At 38.9% G+C, this 15,118-nt stretch overlaps 1 protein-coding gene across 1 annotated transcript in view; it reads left to right on the top strand.

The window, feature by feature from the left end:
- The window catches only part of SEPSECS (Sep (O-phosphoserine) tRNA:Sec (selenocysteine) tRNA synthase), a 33,425-nt gene extending 20,314 nt beyond the window's left edge, over positions 1 to 13,111 (top strand). The window contains exons 9-11 of the mRNA XM_049630400.1: positions 9,227 to 9,320; positions 10,999 to 11,089; positions 12,493 to 13,111. Of these exons, the coding sequence (XP_049486357.1) occupies positions 9,227 to 9,320; positions 10,999 to 11,089; positions 12,493 to 12,796 (489 nt within the window). The 3' untranslated portion in view covers positions 12,797 to 13,111. The remainder of the gene's footprint in view (positions 1 to 9,226; positions 9,321 to 10,998; positions 11,090 to 12,492) is intronic.
- Positions 13,112 to 15,118: the final 2,007 nt, after the last annotated feature.

Genomic DNA, 15,118 nt, shown 5'->3' with positions numbered 1-15,118 from the left:
CTGATCCTCTATCTTAACCTCTAAACTCTGCTGCTTTTTTCCTATATGGATAAATAATCTAGCCTGGTAGCTGTGTAGTTATCTTACATAGCTATAAATCTGAAGACTTATGTCTACCAATACGCAAAGGAGGCAAAGGCAATGAATGAATTTAGCAACCCTGGCCAAAAAAGCTCAGTTGTATTTTAGAAAGGATGTAAGGTATTTTGTTTGTACAGAATCGCTGTTGATGGGGAGCTGCCCCTCCCTGACTCCAGGTGATCCCAGTGGGACTGTCAGTTACAGTGTTCTTTCCTCCTTTTGTCGGAGCGGTGGGCATATGACCCGGCTAGCTTGGTTCACAGGTGGGCATGTGGAGGTCGACTCCTTCCAGCAGACTTGATAGAGTCTTGAGAGAGAGGGGGTTTGCTGCTTTGCAGATAGTAAACTGTAAGCATATGATCTTATTATTCACCTGCCATACTTCTGGCCTCACCAAGAAAGCCTTCTTGGGACTAGAAAATCTAAGAGGGAAAACAGAACTAAGAATCATCTGAGTTTCTGGATCCAGCCATGCCTCCTTGTAGACTTGGCTGTAGATGAACCAACAAATTCCCTTTTTCGTTTTAAACTACATTTCTGACACTGATACTTGTGATTCCTCTTATGCCCCTGAGTCCTTCCTAATGTTTCCCAACGTTCATTTTCTCCTTTTCCCTTCCACTGCTACCGCTCCCTAGCTCAGGCCCTTACCATATCACCCCTGGATGGCTACAGGAATTTACTAATTCTCCTTCTAATCTGTAGCCTACTCTCATTTGCTGTGTTGTAAATGAGTGTGCCAGGTTAATACTTTAAAGTTTTCCAAGTTATTCTGCTTTGAGTTCTGGTTGCCTGCAAGACAAAGCTTACCCTGCCATCATGATCCTTTATAGTCCGGCCCCCACATTATGTTGGCAGTATTGGACCTTGCTTGTTCATTTATTCAGGCAAAGAAATGTTTATGCTTAGGCCCTAAGGTTAAATTCACCAGTGAGACTCGCGTAGTCTCTACCCTCATGGAAGTTATAGTTGGGGGAAATCTAGATGTTAAATAAATAATTACAAATCTGTTTGGCTTTATGTAAGGACAAGCAGAAGATATGAGAGCATGTTTCACCCAACCCAGCTGGGGCACCTAACCCAGTTTTGGGAGGGTTGGGGAAAGCCTCCCTGACGAAGTGGCATCTGTTCTATGAAGGTACAACTTGTGCATTTATTAGACTCTTATGGTGTCATCATAAACTAGACTGGATGGCTAAACTACCTGTACAACTCTTACAGGGTATTTTTTTTAAAGTTTTTATTTATTTATTTTGAGAGAGAGAGTACAAGCAGGGAAGAGACAGAAAGAGAGGGGGAGAGAGAGATAGGGAGGGACGGAGGGAGGGAAAGAGAGAGAGAGAGAGAGAGAGAGAGAGAGTGAGTGTCCCAAGCAGGCTTCACACTGTCAGCGCCTGATGTGGGACTTGATCTCAGGGACCTGTGAGATCATGACCTGAGCCAAAAATCAAGAGTCAGGCACTCAACCAATTGAGCCACCTAAGTGCCCTACTTACAGGATATTCTAGACTGGGTCTAGAAAGCAAAGTCCTATGCAGTTCCAAGAGAGTTTGTTCTAGATCACTTCATAAAATTAACTTTCCTTTATGATAAATTCAGATTCAGTAAGTCTGGAGTGGGGCTAAGACAACTGCATTTTTACATTTGATCTTAGCCAAAAGGCCAAGAAGCGATAGGACAACTGCATTTTTAAGAAACTTCCCTGATAAATCTGATGCGCATCCTAGTTTGAAACCCATTATTTTGGAGGCACACAGGTCACTTGTATCTATAACAGAAACTTGGAGAAGAAACATAACTTTTTAGCATTTTAGTACATAGGTAGATAATATTTTATGGAGTTTGAGATGGACTATATAAATATCCCAAAATATCAAAGGTTTAAAAATATAACTTGTTAGTTATCTGTTTCTGATCTCTTTAGTTGTCCTAGTTATAGTCCTTTCTTGTATTGTTGTTGCTCTTTGCCTTCTAATGGTCCCTCTGAAGATTTGGCTAAAAATTCATTTTTGGAAATATAAGATCTCTGAGAAGACTATTACATCAAGTTTTAAGTTAGACATTTAAAGATTATTGTTTATCATATAGATAGAAACTTTTAAAAAATTTTTAAAAATTTATGTTTATTTATTTTTGAGAGAGAGAGAGAGAGAGAGAGAGAGAGAGAGAAAGAGAGTGGGGGGAGGGGCAGAAAGAGAGAGGGAGGCACAGAATCTGAAGCAGGCACCAAGCTCCGAGCTGTCAGCACAGAGCCCGACACAGGGCTTGAACCCATGAACCATGAGATCAGGACCTGAGCTGAAGTCAGATGCTTAACCAACTGAGCCAGCCAGACACCCTGAAACCTTAACAATTTTTATATGCTGTTATAGTATCAAATAAGGGTACTGTTCAGTAGTTCCTATTTCTGTTCTTCAATTGAAACTATATATGATAATAGCTAATAAAATTATGTATTTGCTGTAATAAACTAATATCAGTCTTGAGTGATTTTGTAGTTAAGTTTATTTAGCTAGCATATTAAACTGATTATCTGAGTGCATACCCCCCAGAAATCACCATCAGGGGTGTGAAATGAGACTTGGTCCTTCTGGACGGGGAGTCTGGGAGACTAGTGTCCACCCTGGAGCTTGCATTCATCCCTCTGGGCTTAGCATCCTTTGCTTGAGGCGCTAGATGCTCTTCAGATGTTGGTTGAATGAACTAACGGGAGGTATTAGGGAACACCTAGGTTTACTTTGGCATGGTCATCTCTTGTTTTACGCGGAGTAAGTATCTTCCAGTTAGAGAGCAAATAATTTTTGATACTGACGTTATGAACTAGATGTTCTCATAGGAATATTTCTCAGTATTTCTCAATACTCACCATAACTTGTGAAAAGGAACGAGTTAAAATGGTGATAACCTGCTGTGTGTAACAGGTGCTATGTCAGGCTACTCCTCTTCCAGAATTATTTCCTTACCGTAGGAGTTTGGAATTGTTGATCTTACAGGGGCTCTGTCATCTTTTCGGAATCTAAGAATTTCTGTGATGCCATGGTTCTTCTGACTTCTGACATTTAGGGTTTGATTTTAAATTTTTCACTTACATTTAGATGATTCCAAACACCCATGCGCGTGTACAGTTTGCTCAGCATAGAAAATCCACCTGCCTTGAGAGTGACCTGTAGGAATATGTAGCTTAACAAGTGAATAGATCCAGCAGGTAGCCCTGCTCTGCTTCTCATTGGGACTTTGTTCTTTGTTAATCATCGAACAAATATTTTATGAGACTAATTTTATGTCTAGTGATATTTACAAGTTGGATGGCTCCATCTCAGATGTCAAGAAGTACTTGTCTTTGTAACATCCGGAACTTTTTTCTTTTCCTTTTATCTGGATGGAATAGAGTGGAATGCACAGGACGACAAGAATAGGATTATAGCTATGGGGTGTTGGCATGTGTTTATGGAGTCCTGCCAGCTGATGTTAGTTATTTTAACCAGAAAGCTCTTTTAGGAGGGAAAAGTAGGTGGGTGGAAAGTTGGCATTTTTATGAATGTTTGCTGTATGTTAGGAGCTCTGCTAGGTTTATTATATTCATTATTTCATGTACAACTTAAAGCAAGTTTACGAGGTAGGTATTATCCCCATCTTACAGATAAAGTTGAGGCTCAAAGAAGTTAGGTACTTCTCCAAAGAGCACAAGAAGTGCCAAAACTGCCACTGAAACCCAGGTCTGTGTGATTCTAACGCCTCTGCGCTTTGTGTCTTAACCACTCCCTTCCCACTGCTTCCAGTCGCTTGTCCAGCACTGGGGGCATGGTTTCCTGCTCTGTGCTAGGCATCAGAGCCATAAAAATGATGATCTCGGGACCCTCTCTTCTTCGCTACTGGAGGTATGTAAAAACCTCAAAGACTAATGTTTAAAATTCTTCGTGTAGAATTTCTTAGAGACTACGTGTAGTAGTAATCTTCAAAGTATTAAAGTACTCCTTTGAGAACCCTGTCATTGTGAGTGAATAAAAGTTTACTCTTTAACAACTTCATTCAACAGGCAGGGCTCTCACTGAAAAATCTGGATGTCCTCCATGAGCCCTAATTGCATGTATGTGGCATAAATATTGTTTTTTTATTGGATTTGTTGCAGAAGTCAGGGCCTCTTTTGTTTAAATGGACTTGCTTTTGAACTGTGAAAATTTAATCGTGATAGTTTATCGGTTCGGCTCTGGAGAAGCTGAGGCAAAGTTATTTTGCTTCAGCCGGAGCTATTTATATACCATCACTGAGAGCTCCTTTTTATATTATCGGTGTTATTGCGTACTAAAAAAGGAGTGTTAAAAGAAAACTTAGGATTTTTTTTTTTTATTCTGTGCCCTTATTCACCACAATGATATTTTTAGAGGTTATTTCATCTAGTGTATCTCTTCAGAAAGCATTTTATCTTTTCACAGTAGAGGCAGACAAGAACTCAGCTTGAAGCCATTCCTTCTCAAGCCTTCTTTTTTGAAGTGTGAAAGGATCAGAGAGACTGGCACTCGGCGTGTGAATTGAACCTGTGCCCTTAGCCCCTTCCTGATCAACATTCTGCTTCACTGAGGGGAGAGATGGCCATGAATTTAACTGAAGAACCCTTTGAGAAAGGGGTTAAAATTTAAGACACCATTTCTATGGGTTTCTCTCTGCAAAAAGAAGGATCAGTCTTAGAAGTTTCTCCTGACTTCTCTTTGCTTCCAGAGAAGGCCAGCATTCTGCTTAGCTTTCCTTCTAGAAGAGTGCTTTGCCGAACAGGGCACGTGCATAATCATTCGTCGTTGCAAGTATCTGCTGAGTGGGCCAAGGGTGGATGAGGAGTGACAGCGGAAGGGCCGCTCCAGTGGCCAGCGCTTGCTAGCTGGGCTTGGAAGACCAGCTAAGTTCTGAAAGAACATCAGACATACAGCTTCAGATGCTGTTCTCTAACAGAGCTAAGCTTGGGAACCTGAGTAGATTTGCAGTCCCAGAAGTGGAGTAGTTGAATTTCCACCAGAGTGTCAGATCTCAGGCCTGGTTATGGAGCCTCCACAGAGGAGTTTGAAAGCAGGGCGTTAGCCTGAGATGTAGGGCCTGCTGAGGGCACCCAGGTCCTTGCCGCTGGCCACGGCCAGAGCAGCGTGTTGCATTCCGTGCTGGCATGTGCACACGGGGACTTCCGTGTGCATGGGTCTGTACGTGCGGTCTGTTGTCACCTATCTTTTCATGGTACCATGGATGTGTTAGACCACTTGTTACGTTTCCCTTTCGATCTATTACCTACTTTGTAAGACATATTATAATAATTTTTGAAGCTCTGTTTTCATCTTATCTTGTAACAAGAAACAGTATGTTTTGAAAACATTACATAAGATATTTTCCCTTAAAATTCAGTGAATTATGCACATTTGGGAGTTATGGGGAGGGATAGGCTAAACGTTGGGCTTTACAGCTGCAAATCAATTTACAAAAGGCCATGTGAAAGATAATGCTTAATATAATTCAGCTTCCCTTCCATTAACATCTTGAACTATGGTGTAAAGTTTTGTATTTTTATTCTAGAAATATAGCTGACATCAGCATTCAGGTATGCAGTTCAGTTTATCTCTAGTGAAGAGTCTTTTAAAATTAAGTTAAATACAGCACAAAAGACATAGAAAATCAATAATATTTCATTTCTTTTAAGTAAGATCTTTCTATATACATTTGCTTTGGGTACTTATAAATTTCTCCCTTTACAGAAGTATTTTATAATAAATGTCAGTTATAGATTTAACTGTGGCAAAAAAATAGTGCAGGTTTTGTAGTACCTTTAATATATCAGGAAAAAACTGCTTAGCTAAGTAGTAGTGTAGGAAATAGTGGTACAGCCTTCCAAATGATATTTTTTAAATGTAGTGATATTAATGGGAGAACATTGAGGGCCTTAACCTGTCAGATATTGTAGGACTCAGTGTATTGCACGTTAAGATATTTAAGCTTCTTTGCTTATTGGATTACCTATCATAACCCTTTACACGAAATATTTGCAGATGGATGTGAACTTGACTCACAGATGTTTTCTTTTTTGTGTAATTACTCCCATACTCGTTATATGTAAGATTTAGTTACCTTAGCATTATGTTTGTAGTCTAAAGATGTACCTTAGCATTATGTTTGTAGTCTAAAGTTTTAGGTAAAACTGATTTCTAGTGATATTAGCAATCAGTAGAACTGGTTAAAAGTGATTTGTTAAAGTATTAGAAATTGAGTATTAGGAGAATCTCAGTTTTTTAATAGCCATGTATGCATCAGTAAGTTTAAAAGCACCCTCTAGGGGTGTTACTAGGGAAACATTTCCTCTTTTTTTGGAAATAGCTAAGTACAAATAAATACATATTAATTACTCGTCAGGCTTCTTAGTTTACGAGTGTGTTCACATTGGTGATTCTTGTGGTAGCCATACTGGATAGAATAATATTTTACATTTGTCCTCATCACTGAAGTAAGTATTTTGCTGTTACTCTTAGGGTGGAAGATGTAGGAGGCTAATAAAAGGCATTTCCTAGCTATCAGATTTGTTTCTGCTTATGAGAAATTGAATTTGAGACTAAGAGAGTTAGACAGACAGTTGCAAATTAAGACTTCGGTGTATAATATAGATGATGAAAAATCAGCAGTTAACATCTAAATTAAAATGTGACTGCTTTTTTCTTTTTTAAGCAATACAGAGCATTTGGATTAGTGACCTAGTTACTTTATAGTAGATGAAAATATATAAATGAAATCCAGAAATTCTACTGTTCATTACTACTGGTATAGTACTAAAAGATTAGGAATTGTTCCAGTTGTCAGAAAAACTCTTGATCTTTGCATTCCATTTGATTCTCTTACTGTTTCACCTTCTGAAATGAGTATCAGAATAGTAGTTTAAGAAGGAGGGGCCAAGAAATCTTTATATGTCTAAGAAAAGTTGCCTAAACAGCTCTTTACAGTTTGCAAGTGGTGAGGACATTTGCCTCCTTAATTACTTCTCTATTTTTTTTGTTGTTTATTTTTGAGAGACGGAGAGAGAGACAGAGAGAGAGAGAGAGAGAGCACAAGTGGGTGAAGGGCAAAGAGAGAGGAAGACACAGAATCCAAAGCAGGCTCCAGGCTCTGAGCTGTCAGCACAGAGCCTGACGTGGGGCTCAGACTCATGAACTGCTAGATCATGACCTGAGCTGAAGTTGGACGCTTAACCGACTGAGCCACCCAGGCGTCCCTACTCTATTTTTTTAATGAAAGAGAAAGGTTTATTACATCTAACAGTAACATTTCCTCATAACTTCATTAGATATGACCAATATGGATGTTAAGTTTTCTAATATAAAAAAGTCAGTTTATTTTAGTGATCTAAGATTTCACAATTCTGACATGCTGAGACAATTGATCTTATATAATAGCCTAAAAATTTAAGAATGACTACTAGTTTAAAATTTTTTTTCAGGTCAGAGCACAAAATATACTGTGTAAAAAAATGTTTGTGGTCTTAAGTAGACTCATTAATAATTAACAAACTTGGTAGGACTTTTCTTCTTCTTAATCTTAACAGAAGATGGATTGAGTAGAATCAGACTATTCAACCCTTACCTTAGAGAAAACTGAAGCACTTTTTGCAGCCTTCGAAGTAGGACAAGTATCATTTCCTGCTGTCTACACCTGGTACTTTGTTGGCCCTTGGCCCTTTAGTGTATCCGTAGAGTTTATATGTTTTGACTGTGACTAGAGGAGGTCAGGGCAAATGGGCTTCTTCAGGAAAGACTTATTTGGTCAGATTTTTATTTCAACACTTTATAAAGGGCTTACTAGAAGAAAGTATAATTTTAGGTCAAACAGTTGCCAATTTAAGATTTATTTATTTTATTAGACTTTATTAAACTGCTTACATACATGTGCACATGGAACTATACTTATAAAATATTTTTATTTTATTTTCTACTCCTAGGTATACATTATTTTCCAGAGTAGGACCAAGAACACAATTTTTTTTTGTTTTGAGTTGCTATGTTCTTTTGAGTTGAGGGAGTTGTTAATATTGAGTTTGTGCAATTTGAAGGAAATGCATTTTAAACTACTTTTTCCTATGTTACGTACATACTAAAAGTACGGCACGTTTTTCTTGGTGTTTGGAAAACAGTAGTGAAGAACACAAAGTCCCTGCTTTCAAGTTTTCCCATTCGAGTAGGTAGTCACAGGAAGTATTCATTTAAGCTAATAAATAAGGTAATTTCAGATTGTGATAAGTATAGTGAAGAAACCAAAATAGGTAATGGTTGTAGGAGGGAGACCGGGAGGACTTTAATAGGCAAATAATAAAGGGAGGGCTTATCGAACGTTCTGGGAGAAGCACTGTCTTGTGTCTAGAGGAAGCAGGCGCAAAGGTTCTTATACCAGAATGAGCTTGCTGTGTTTGGTGGTTGCAAAGAAGGCTGATGTGGCTGTCGCTATACTAAATGGGGGAATGACAGTTGCTGAGTTGGGCACATTGGCTGGGCTAGATCATTTGGGGCCTTAATAGGTGAAGAGTTTGGGTTTTCAGTACTTACAGACGGGAATCATTGAGAAGGACATGATCTGATTTATGCTTTTCAAAGACTGCTCTGGCCTCTGCATGTAGAACAGATTGTAGAGGGGCAGGAAAGTCAACAGAGAAATCATTTGGAATCTACTGCTGCGGTCCAGGGGACAGGGTGATGGCAGCTTGGACCAGAGTGGTAGCCCTGGAGGTTCGGAAGAGAGGACGGATTTGTGATAGCTCCATAATATCCCCAAAGCAGGAAATCTGCCGGTCCTTTGCCTTCTTCACCTAAATCCTGTGGTTTCTGATAATTGTGGCGGCTTTGAATCTCACTATATTGTATCAAAGGAAAGAATTGGCTCCCAGGGCACAGAAATGAGTTAATTTACAGCACAGATACCACACCAAACAGATTTTGTTTTATTAAATCTGGCAAGTTTCAGTAAGCATTCATTTGATTTTCTTTAAATGTAACATTTTGGGGACACCTGGCTGGCTCAGTCAATAGAATGTGCAACTCTTGATCTTGAGGTTGTGAGTTTGAGCCCCATGTTGGGTGTGGAGATTACTTAAAAATCTTTAAAAAAAAATAAATGTAACATTTTGTTGTTGCAGGAAATGTTTTCATATTTGTCCAGCCAACTAAAGAAGCTGTCAGAAACCTACAATGAAAGACTGTTGCATACACCTCACAATCCCATATCTTTAGGTAATATATTTTTCTTAAGAAAAAAAAAATCAGTGCTTCATAACCATCCCCAGCAGGGACCTGGTATTTCTAGAAAGAGTATGAATTCTTTCTGGTTACAATGATATTTCTAAATTCATTACATTATTAATTTGTAAATTGAAAAGGTTTAGTTAGCCTTTAGAAATGCTTTAATGTATTCCTGAGATGAAAAACCATACACTGGAAAGAATCCAAATCAATATTAGAATATACAGAAAAAGATACTTTGACTCCTGCTTCTAACCAAAATAATTTAGTCACTAGTAAGAACTCTATAAAAATGTTCACCATTTAACAAAACACCGTAATATTAAAAATTAAATCTATATTGTTTTTAATGCTGTGATTGTTTTCCTGATTGTCTTTATGTTAGAGAACTCCACATATTTATGATAATTTCCTTTGTAAAAGGACTATATATTTTTGTTATGTAGTACAAAGGCTACTAACAGGTTAATATGAACGTTGACTTTTATGCATTTAGCTTTTAAGCTTCATAATTCTCCCTTTTGCAAATATATATATAGTGGAATGTTTCATATTTCATGCATATCTGAGGAAAGTTAGGAAACAATCATTTGTAACTGAAGCCTTTTGCAGGAGTTGGCTTCCATGAAAAATATATAATATATATTAAATATTTAAAAATATATTAAATATATATATTAATATATAACAAATTATATATGCCACCAATATATAATAAAACCCATCCCATTTAGTCCTTTGCTGGTTTATATTACAGAAGATGATATGGTATGATTTTGAATCACAACTCTGCTATGTACTAACCTCTCACCTCCTTTCCCCTATCTATGTAAAATAGAGACAGTGATCCCTCACATGCAAAATTGTTAAAGAATGGTTGAGATTGTAAAGTATCTAGTGTGGGAAGTCAAGTCCTCAGGAAATAGTAGCTAGTAGTGGTGGTGAGAACATAGTTTACTCATGTAACCTCAGAAAGATTATTCTCATTTATATATGCAGAAGTTGATCTTACATAACCTTATGTATGTGCTGAAAATATCCCACATTCCCATTTTATAAGTTCTTAAAACATGGTTGAATTTGAATAAACTGCCATATTGATCATGTCATCGTTCCATCTATTTAATTGGAATGTTCACTCTTCAGAAGGGTGATCCGGAAATTCTGTTCTGATTCTGAGTATGTTCGTTTACATTAACAAATTTTTGTCTGCATTTATTAAGATTTATTAAGTGCATTAACGTGAAATCATGCCCCTTGACAATGAATAAAAAGTAATATCTCCATGCCAGTTACAAAAAGACGAAGAATGTAGGATTCCTTTTGTATGAGGTACTTAGAGTAGTCAGAATCCTAGAGACAGAAAATGGAATGGTGGCTGCTGGGGGTCTGGAGGGGAGGGGAGAATGGAGGTACAGTGTCCCAGCCTCGCAAGATGGAAGGAGTGACGAGGATGGGTGGTGGGGATGGTTGCACAACAGTGTGGGTGTGTTCAACACCGCGGAGCTGAACACTCAAAAATGGTTAAGATAACATTTTATGTTATGTGTCCTTTAACAGACACACACGCACACACACCTAAGTCAGGTCTCCCTCATTAAGTACTTTTTTTCTGAGTGATTGTGTGCTGGTGAACCAAAGTACACTGGGATCCTTTGTTCTCTTTCAGCCATGACACTTAAGACACTAGGTGACGACGAAGACAAAGCTGTCACTCAGCTTGGCTCAATGCTGTTCACCAGGCAGGTGTCTGGAGCCAGGTGAGTGTGTCTGAAAGAGGCTGGATTTATTTGGCTTTTCCAAGCTGCCTGTAGAAAAGTACCTTTCCTTAACAACAGTCCCCCGTGTATATGCTGAGGTGCATCTGAGGATTCGTCATGAGTGAAAGGATGAAGAGATGGAAAACGTGTGGTGCTATGAAAGCTCGCCTGTGGAAGGCCCACGCCGGAAACAGCCTCAGGGGGATCGGGATCTTGTCTGTTTCGTAGAGCTACAGAAACAAAGTTACATCGCCTGTCTCTATACGTTTTTACCTTTATTTTCCTTTGTTAGATAATCTTCAGTGGTGTCACGTCAGGGTATTAGAGATAAGTCATCTTCATTACTAAATTTAGATGAAAACATTTTTAAGGAGAAGCCCATTTCCTGAACTAAAAAGGTTATGCAATTCTTGTCTAAGTGCTACCTTTGAAAAGTGTACTTTTTTCTCTTATAGATACACGGCTTAAAAATGAATTTCATTTTTCATTTTATATTTGATGAGGTCAGAGAAAAATGACTTGAAAAGAAATATCTTGCCCTAAGTACTCTTCTTTACATGCTTCTATGAAAGCATTTCTCTCTTGACTACCAGAGATTAGAGATTTCACATCAAAGGACAACTTTTTAAGAGAGAAAAACTTAGATTAATTCAGCTTTTACCTTGATGAACTCTGTCTATACACAGCATAGTTTTGACACTTCTAAAGTGGTTTTCTTAGCCTTGCTTTTAGTGTCGCCAGTATTTGTCTTTTTGTTTAGATTGACCTTAATTGACTTATTTTTTTGAAAGAAATACTGGTAGAAATCTGCTTATATCAAGTTCACTAATGAAATCTAGCTTAAGAAATGCACGTGCCATTGCTGAATATACCGATTGCTGACCACCATCCACTGTGAGCGGGTGCATAGTTTTTTCTGGATCTTTGCTTTACAGCTCTCCATTGCACAGCACAGATCATATGGGTGTGATTTTAGTTTGTTGATTTTTTGAGGCAATACACAATTAACCAAAGTGGTTTGACTTACAGATTTCAGTATTTCATTAAGGTAGGTATATGTGAAGTCAGATTCCATAGTTGGTACCAAGACAGAAATCATTTTCTTTTTTCTCTTTGAAGAAGGTACAAAGGTATTTGCAGGTATTAAAGAGGTTATGGCTCTTTAATAGAAGATGAGTGAGCGGTAGTCTCCAGGCAGTACTTTTCTATGTAAAATAGCAACGTATTGCATAATTTTATTTTAAGGCTGCCACAGTGTATTTTCATAGGTCATGATTTATGACTGTTTTTAAACTTCTCAATAAGTAGATACAAGGCTTAGTAACACAGATATCTTTTGTTTATGAGTGATATTCTGTTAGCATCACCAGACATATTAAATTGCTAAATCTTTTCTCTTTCAGGGTTGTGCCTCTTGGGTCTGTGCAAACCGTGAGTGGCTACACTTTCCAAGGCTTTATGTCGCATACAAATAATTATCCTTGTGCTTACCTAAATGCTGCCGCAGCCATTGGAATGAAGACGCAGGATGTGGACTTGTTCATAAAGAGACTTGACAAGTGTTTAAAGGCAGTAAGGAAAGAACAAAATAAAGAGAGTCATGTGTCTGGAGTTGACAATTATGACAGAACTGAAAATGTGGATATTGAAGAAATGGCTTTAAAACTAGACAATGTGCTTCTTGACACATACCAGAATTCTTCATGACATGTGAGAGGTTTCTCTTTGATAATTTGAAAGAAGTGACGAGGCTGCAGTACAAATAAGCGGTTTAAAGACAAGACTTTAGGTTTTTGAATTGAGAATTTCGTGGAGAATGTTTGGTGGAGAACTAGAATGTGATCGGAGCTAGTCGCTGTTGACTGTTAGTTTTTTTACTCTTAGACCGCCTCAGCCATTATGATCCTTAACAGATAATACACAATTAACATTTTCCTAATTGTTATCCTATTTGTCAGTTACGCATCAGGATTCCGATAATTCTTACAGGACAGTAAAATTACTTCTTGATTGCTTTCGAAATGTGTAGACTGCTTCCTTCTAACCATTCTCTACCATTCACACACATATTACTTATGTTTCTGGTCACAGAGAAGGTAGAAAGATTTGATGCTACTATTTACAAGACGTTGATGTGTCTAAGTCACAGTATGCCTGCGAAATGGACATTGCCCAGGGAAGCAGAGTCAAGCTTTAGTTTGCACTCGGTAGCAATGTCTCTCCACTGGGGATGATTTGCTTATATCTAAGCAACATCTGGGGACATTTTTGGTTGTCACAACTTGTGGAGTGCAGTCGACATCCAGGGGTTGAGGCCGGGGGTGTACCGTCAACACCATACAATGGACAAGACAGCGTCTCCAGACAGAGAATTATCCAGCCCCGAATCTCAGTAGTACTGAGGTCAAGAAATCCTACTCGAAAGTAAACGAACTCCTCAAGTAAAGAAGTTTGCCATAGCAACTTTAATTATTCAGTAGTGCTTCAAAGAAGAAAGCTCTATAAATGTTATCAAATTATACAGTGTTAGACTCTTTTTTTAAAGCGTATTTATTTATTTTGAGAGAGAGAGAGAGAAAGCATGAGTGTAGGACGGGCAGAGAGAGAGAGGGAGAGAGAGAGAATCCCAAGTAGGCTCCAAGCTGTCAGTGCAAAGCCCAACAGGGGCTTGAAGCCACAAACTGGGAGATCGTGACCTGAGCTGAGGTCAAGAGCCAGATGCTTAGCTGACTGGGCCACCCAGGCACCTGTACGGTGTCAGACTCGTAAGCAATAACCAGGGTTACCGGTTGTAAACATGAGATTATATGGCACTTGTTCATTTCCCCATTTGGGCAAGTGAAACTTTATTCCACTGTTTCTGCTTTAAGCGGCCTTTGTATGTTGTTTATTTCGTTCAGGTGTTGTGCACAGCCATTATCAGGAGCGGTTAACCTGGGAATCTGGGGACGTATTTTTGCTGGGGAGATGAAAATGTTGTAGGAGGATAAACAGGTGTGTTCTCCCCTCCCTGCCCACACGCTCAGTTTCTGAGTCTGCTACTCCAGACTTACCGGCTATCACAGTTACTTGTGTTGTTTATTTTTAAGAACTAGACTATGGTCTCAAAGCCCGAGGGATTAGTGAAGTCTCCGAACACCAAAATGCCAAAGCCATGTTTCTCAAGACCTGCCCTGTGGAGCCGTGTTCCTAGGAGGTGCTCACGGGGATAAATGTTCAGAGGCAGATAATCTGGGGCCCTTGCAAACCTGCCTCTCGGCACATGAAAGGCTCAAAGAATCGGTTGGAAACCAGCTTGAGTGTGTCCTTATCCGAAGATGAAACCCCTATTTTCAGCTAGACGCCTACTGACATCCCACTGAACGTGCTTTTGAGAACACTGCAGTCGAGAATGCTGCCTTTGTTTCCGGGTTGTCTTCTTCCCTGTTGATTTGGTAGAGTGTAAACTGCGGTAAACACGAGCTCAGAGGGACGCCACTCCCATCAACGCGGAAGTTAAAGTACTTTGACGCTAGCTTGACAACCTTGGAAGTCAAGGCTGTGGAGATAAAGTACTCAATTATAAATATTGTAAAGGTTACTTTTAAATTATTGTATCCTTGGGGTTCAAATATTTTAGCTATAGCTCCAATAATACATTTCAGAGGAGTAAATCCTGGATTAAAAGGTTGTGTGAGGCTTTTTTTTATGTGAATTTGGGACCGAGTTGTAGAACCAATCAAGCTGAAGAGCCCCAGCGGAGCCTCTGGGGTCCACGAGACGGGATGAAGAGATGTTGCAAATGTACGTGCTGGCGGCACGGCTTAACTGGACACGTGAGCCAAGGTTGGTTTATAGAACGAGTGATCTGTATTGTGTGCTCATCATTTAGCTGGAGAAGGCCAGAGCCGAGAGACCAGCAAATGTTTTCTCATCTGCAGTGTATCAGCACTTCTTGGGCTTCAGCTGCTGAATAGATAATAATTCTAATTGAAGATAAATTACACGAACCCACATGTGAATGATAGATGTGTTGTAACATTTCATTCC

Source organism: Panthera uncia, chromosome B1 (assembly GCF_023721935.1).
Source record: "Panthera uncia isolate 11264 chromosome B1, Puncia_PCG_1.0, whole genome shotgun sequence".
Taxonomy (NCBI): domain Eukaryota; kingdom Metazoa; phylum Chordata; class Mammalia; order Carnivora; family Felidae; genus Panthera; species Panthera uncia.
Note: the sequence above shows the minus strand (reverse complement) of the source record. Positions and strands in the feature narration are given on the sequence as shown.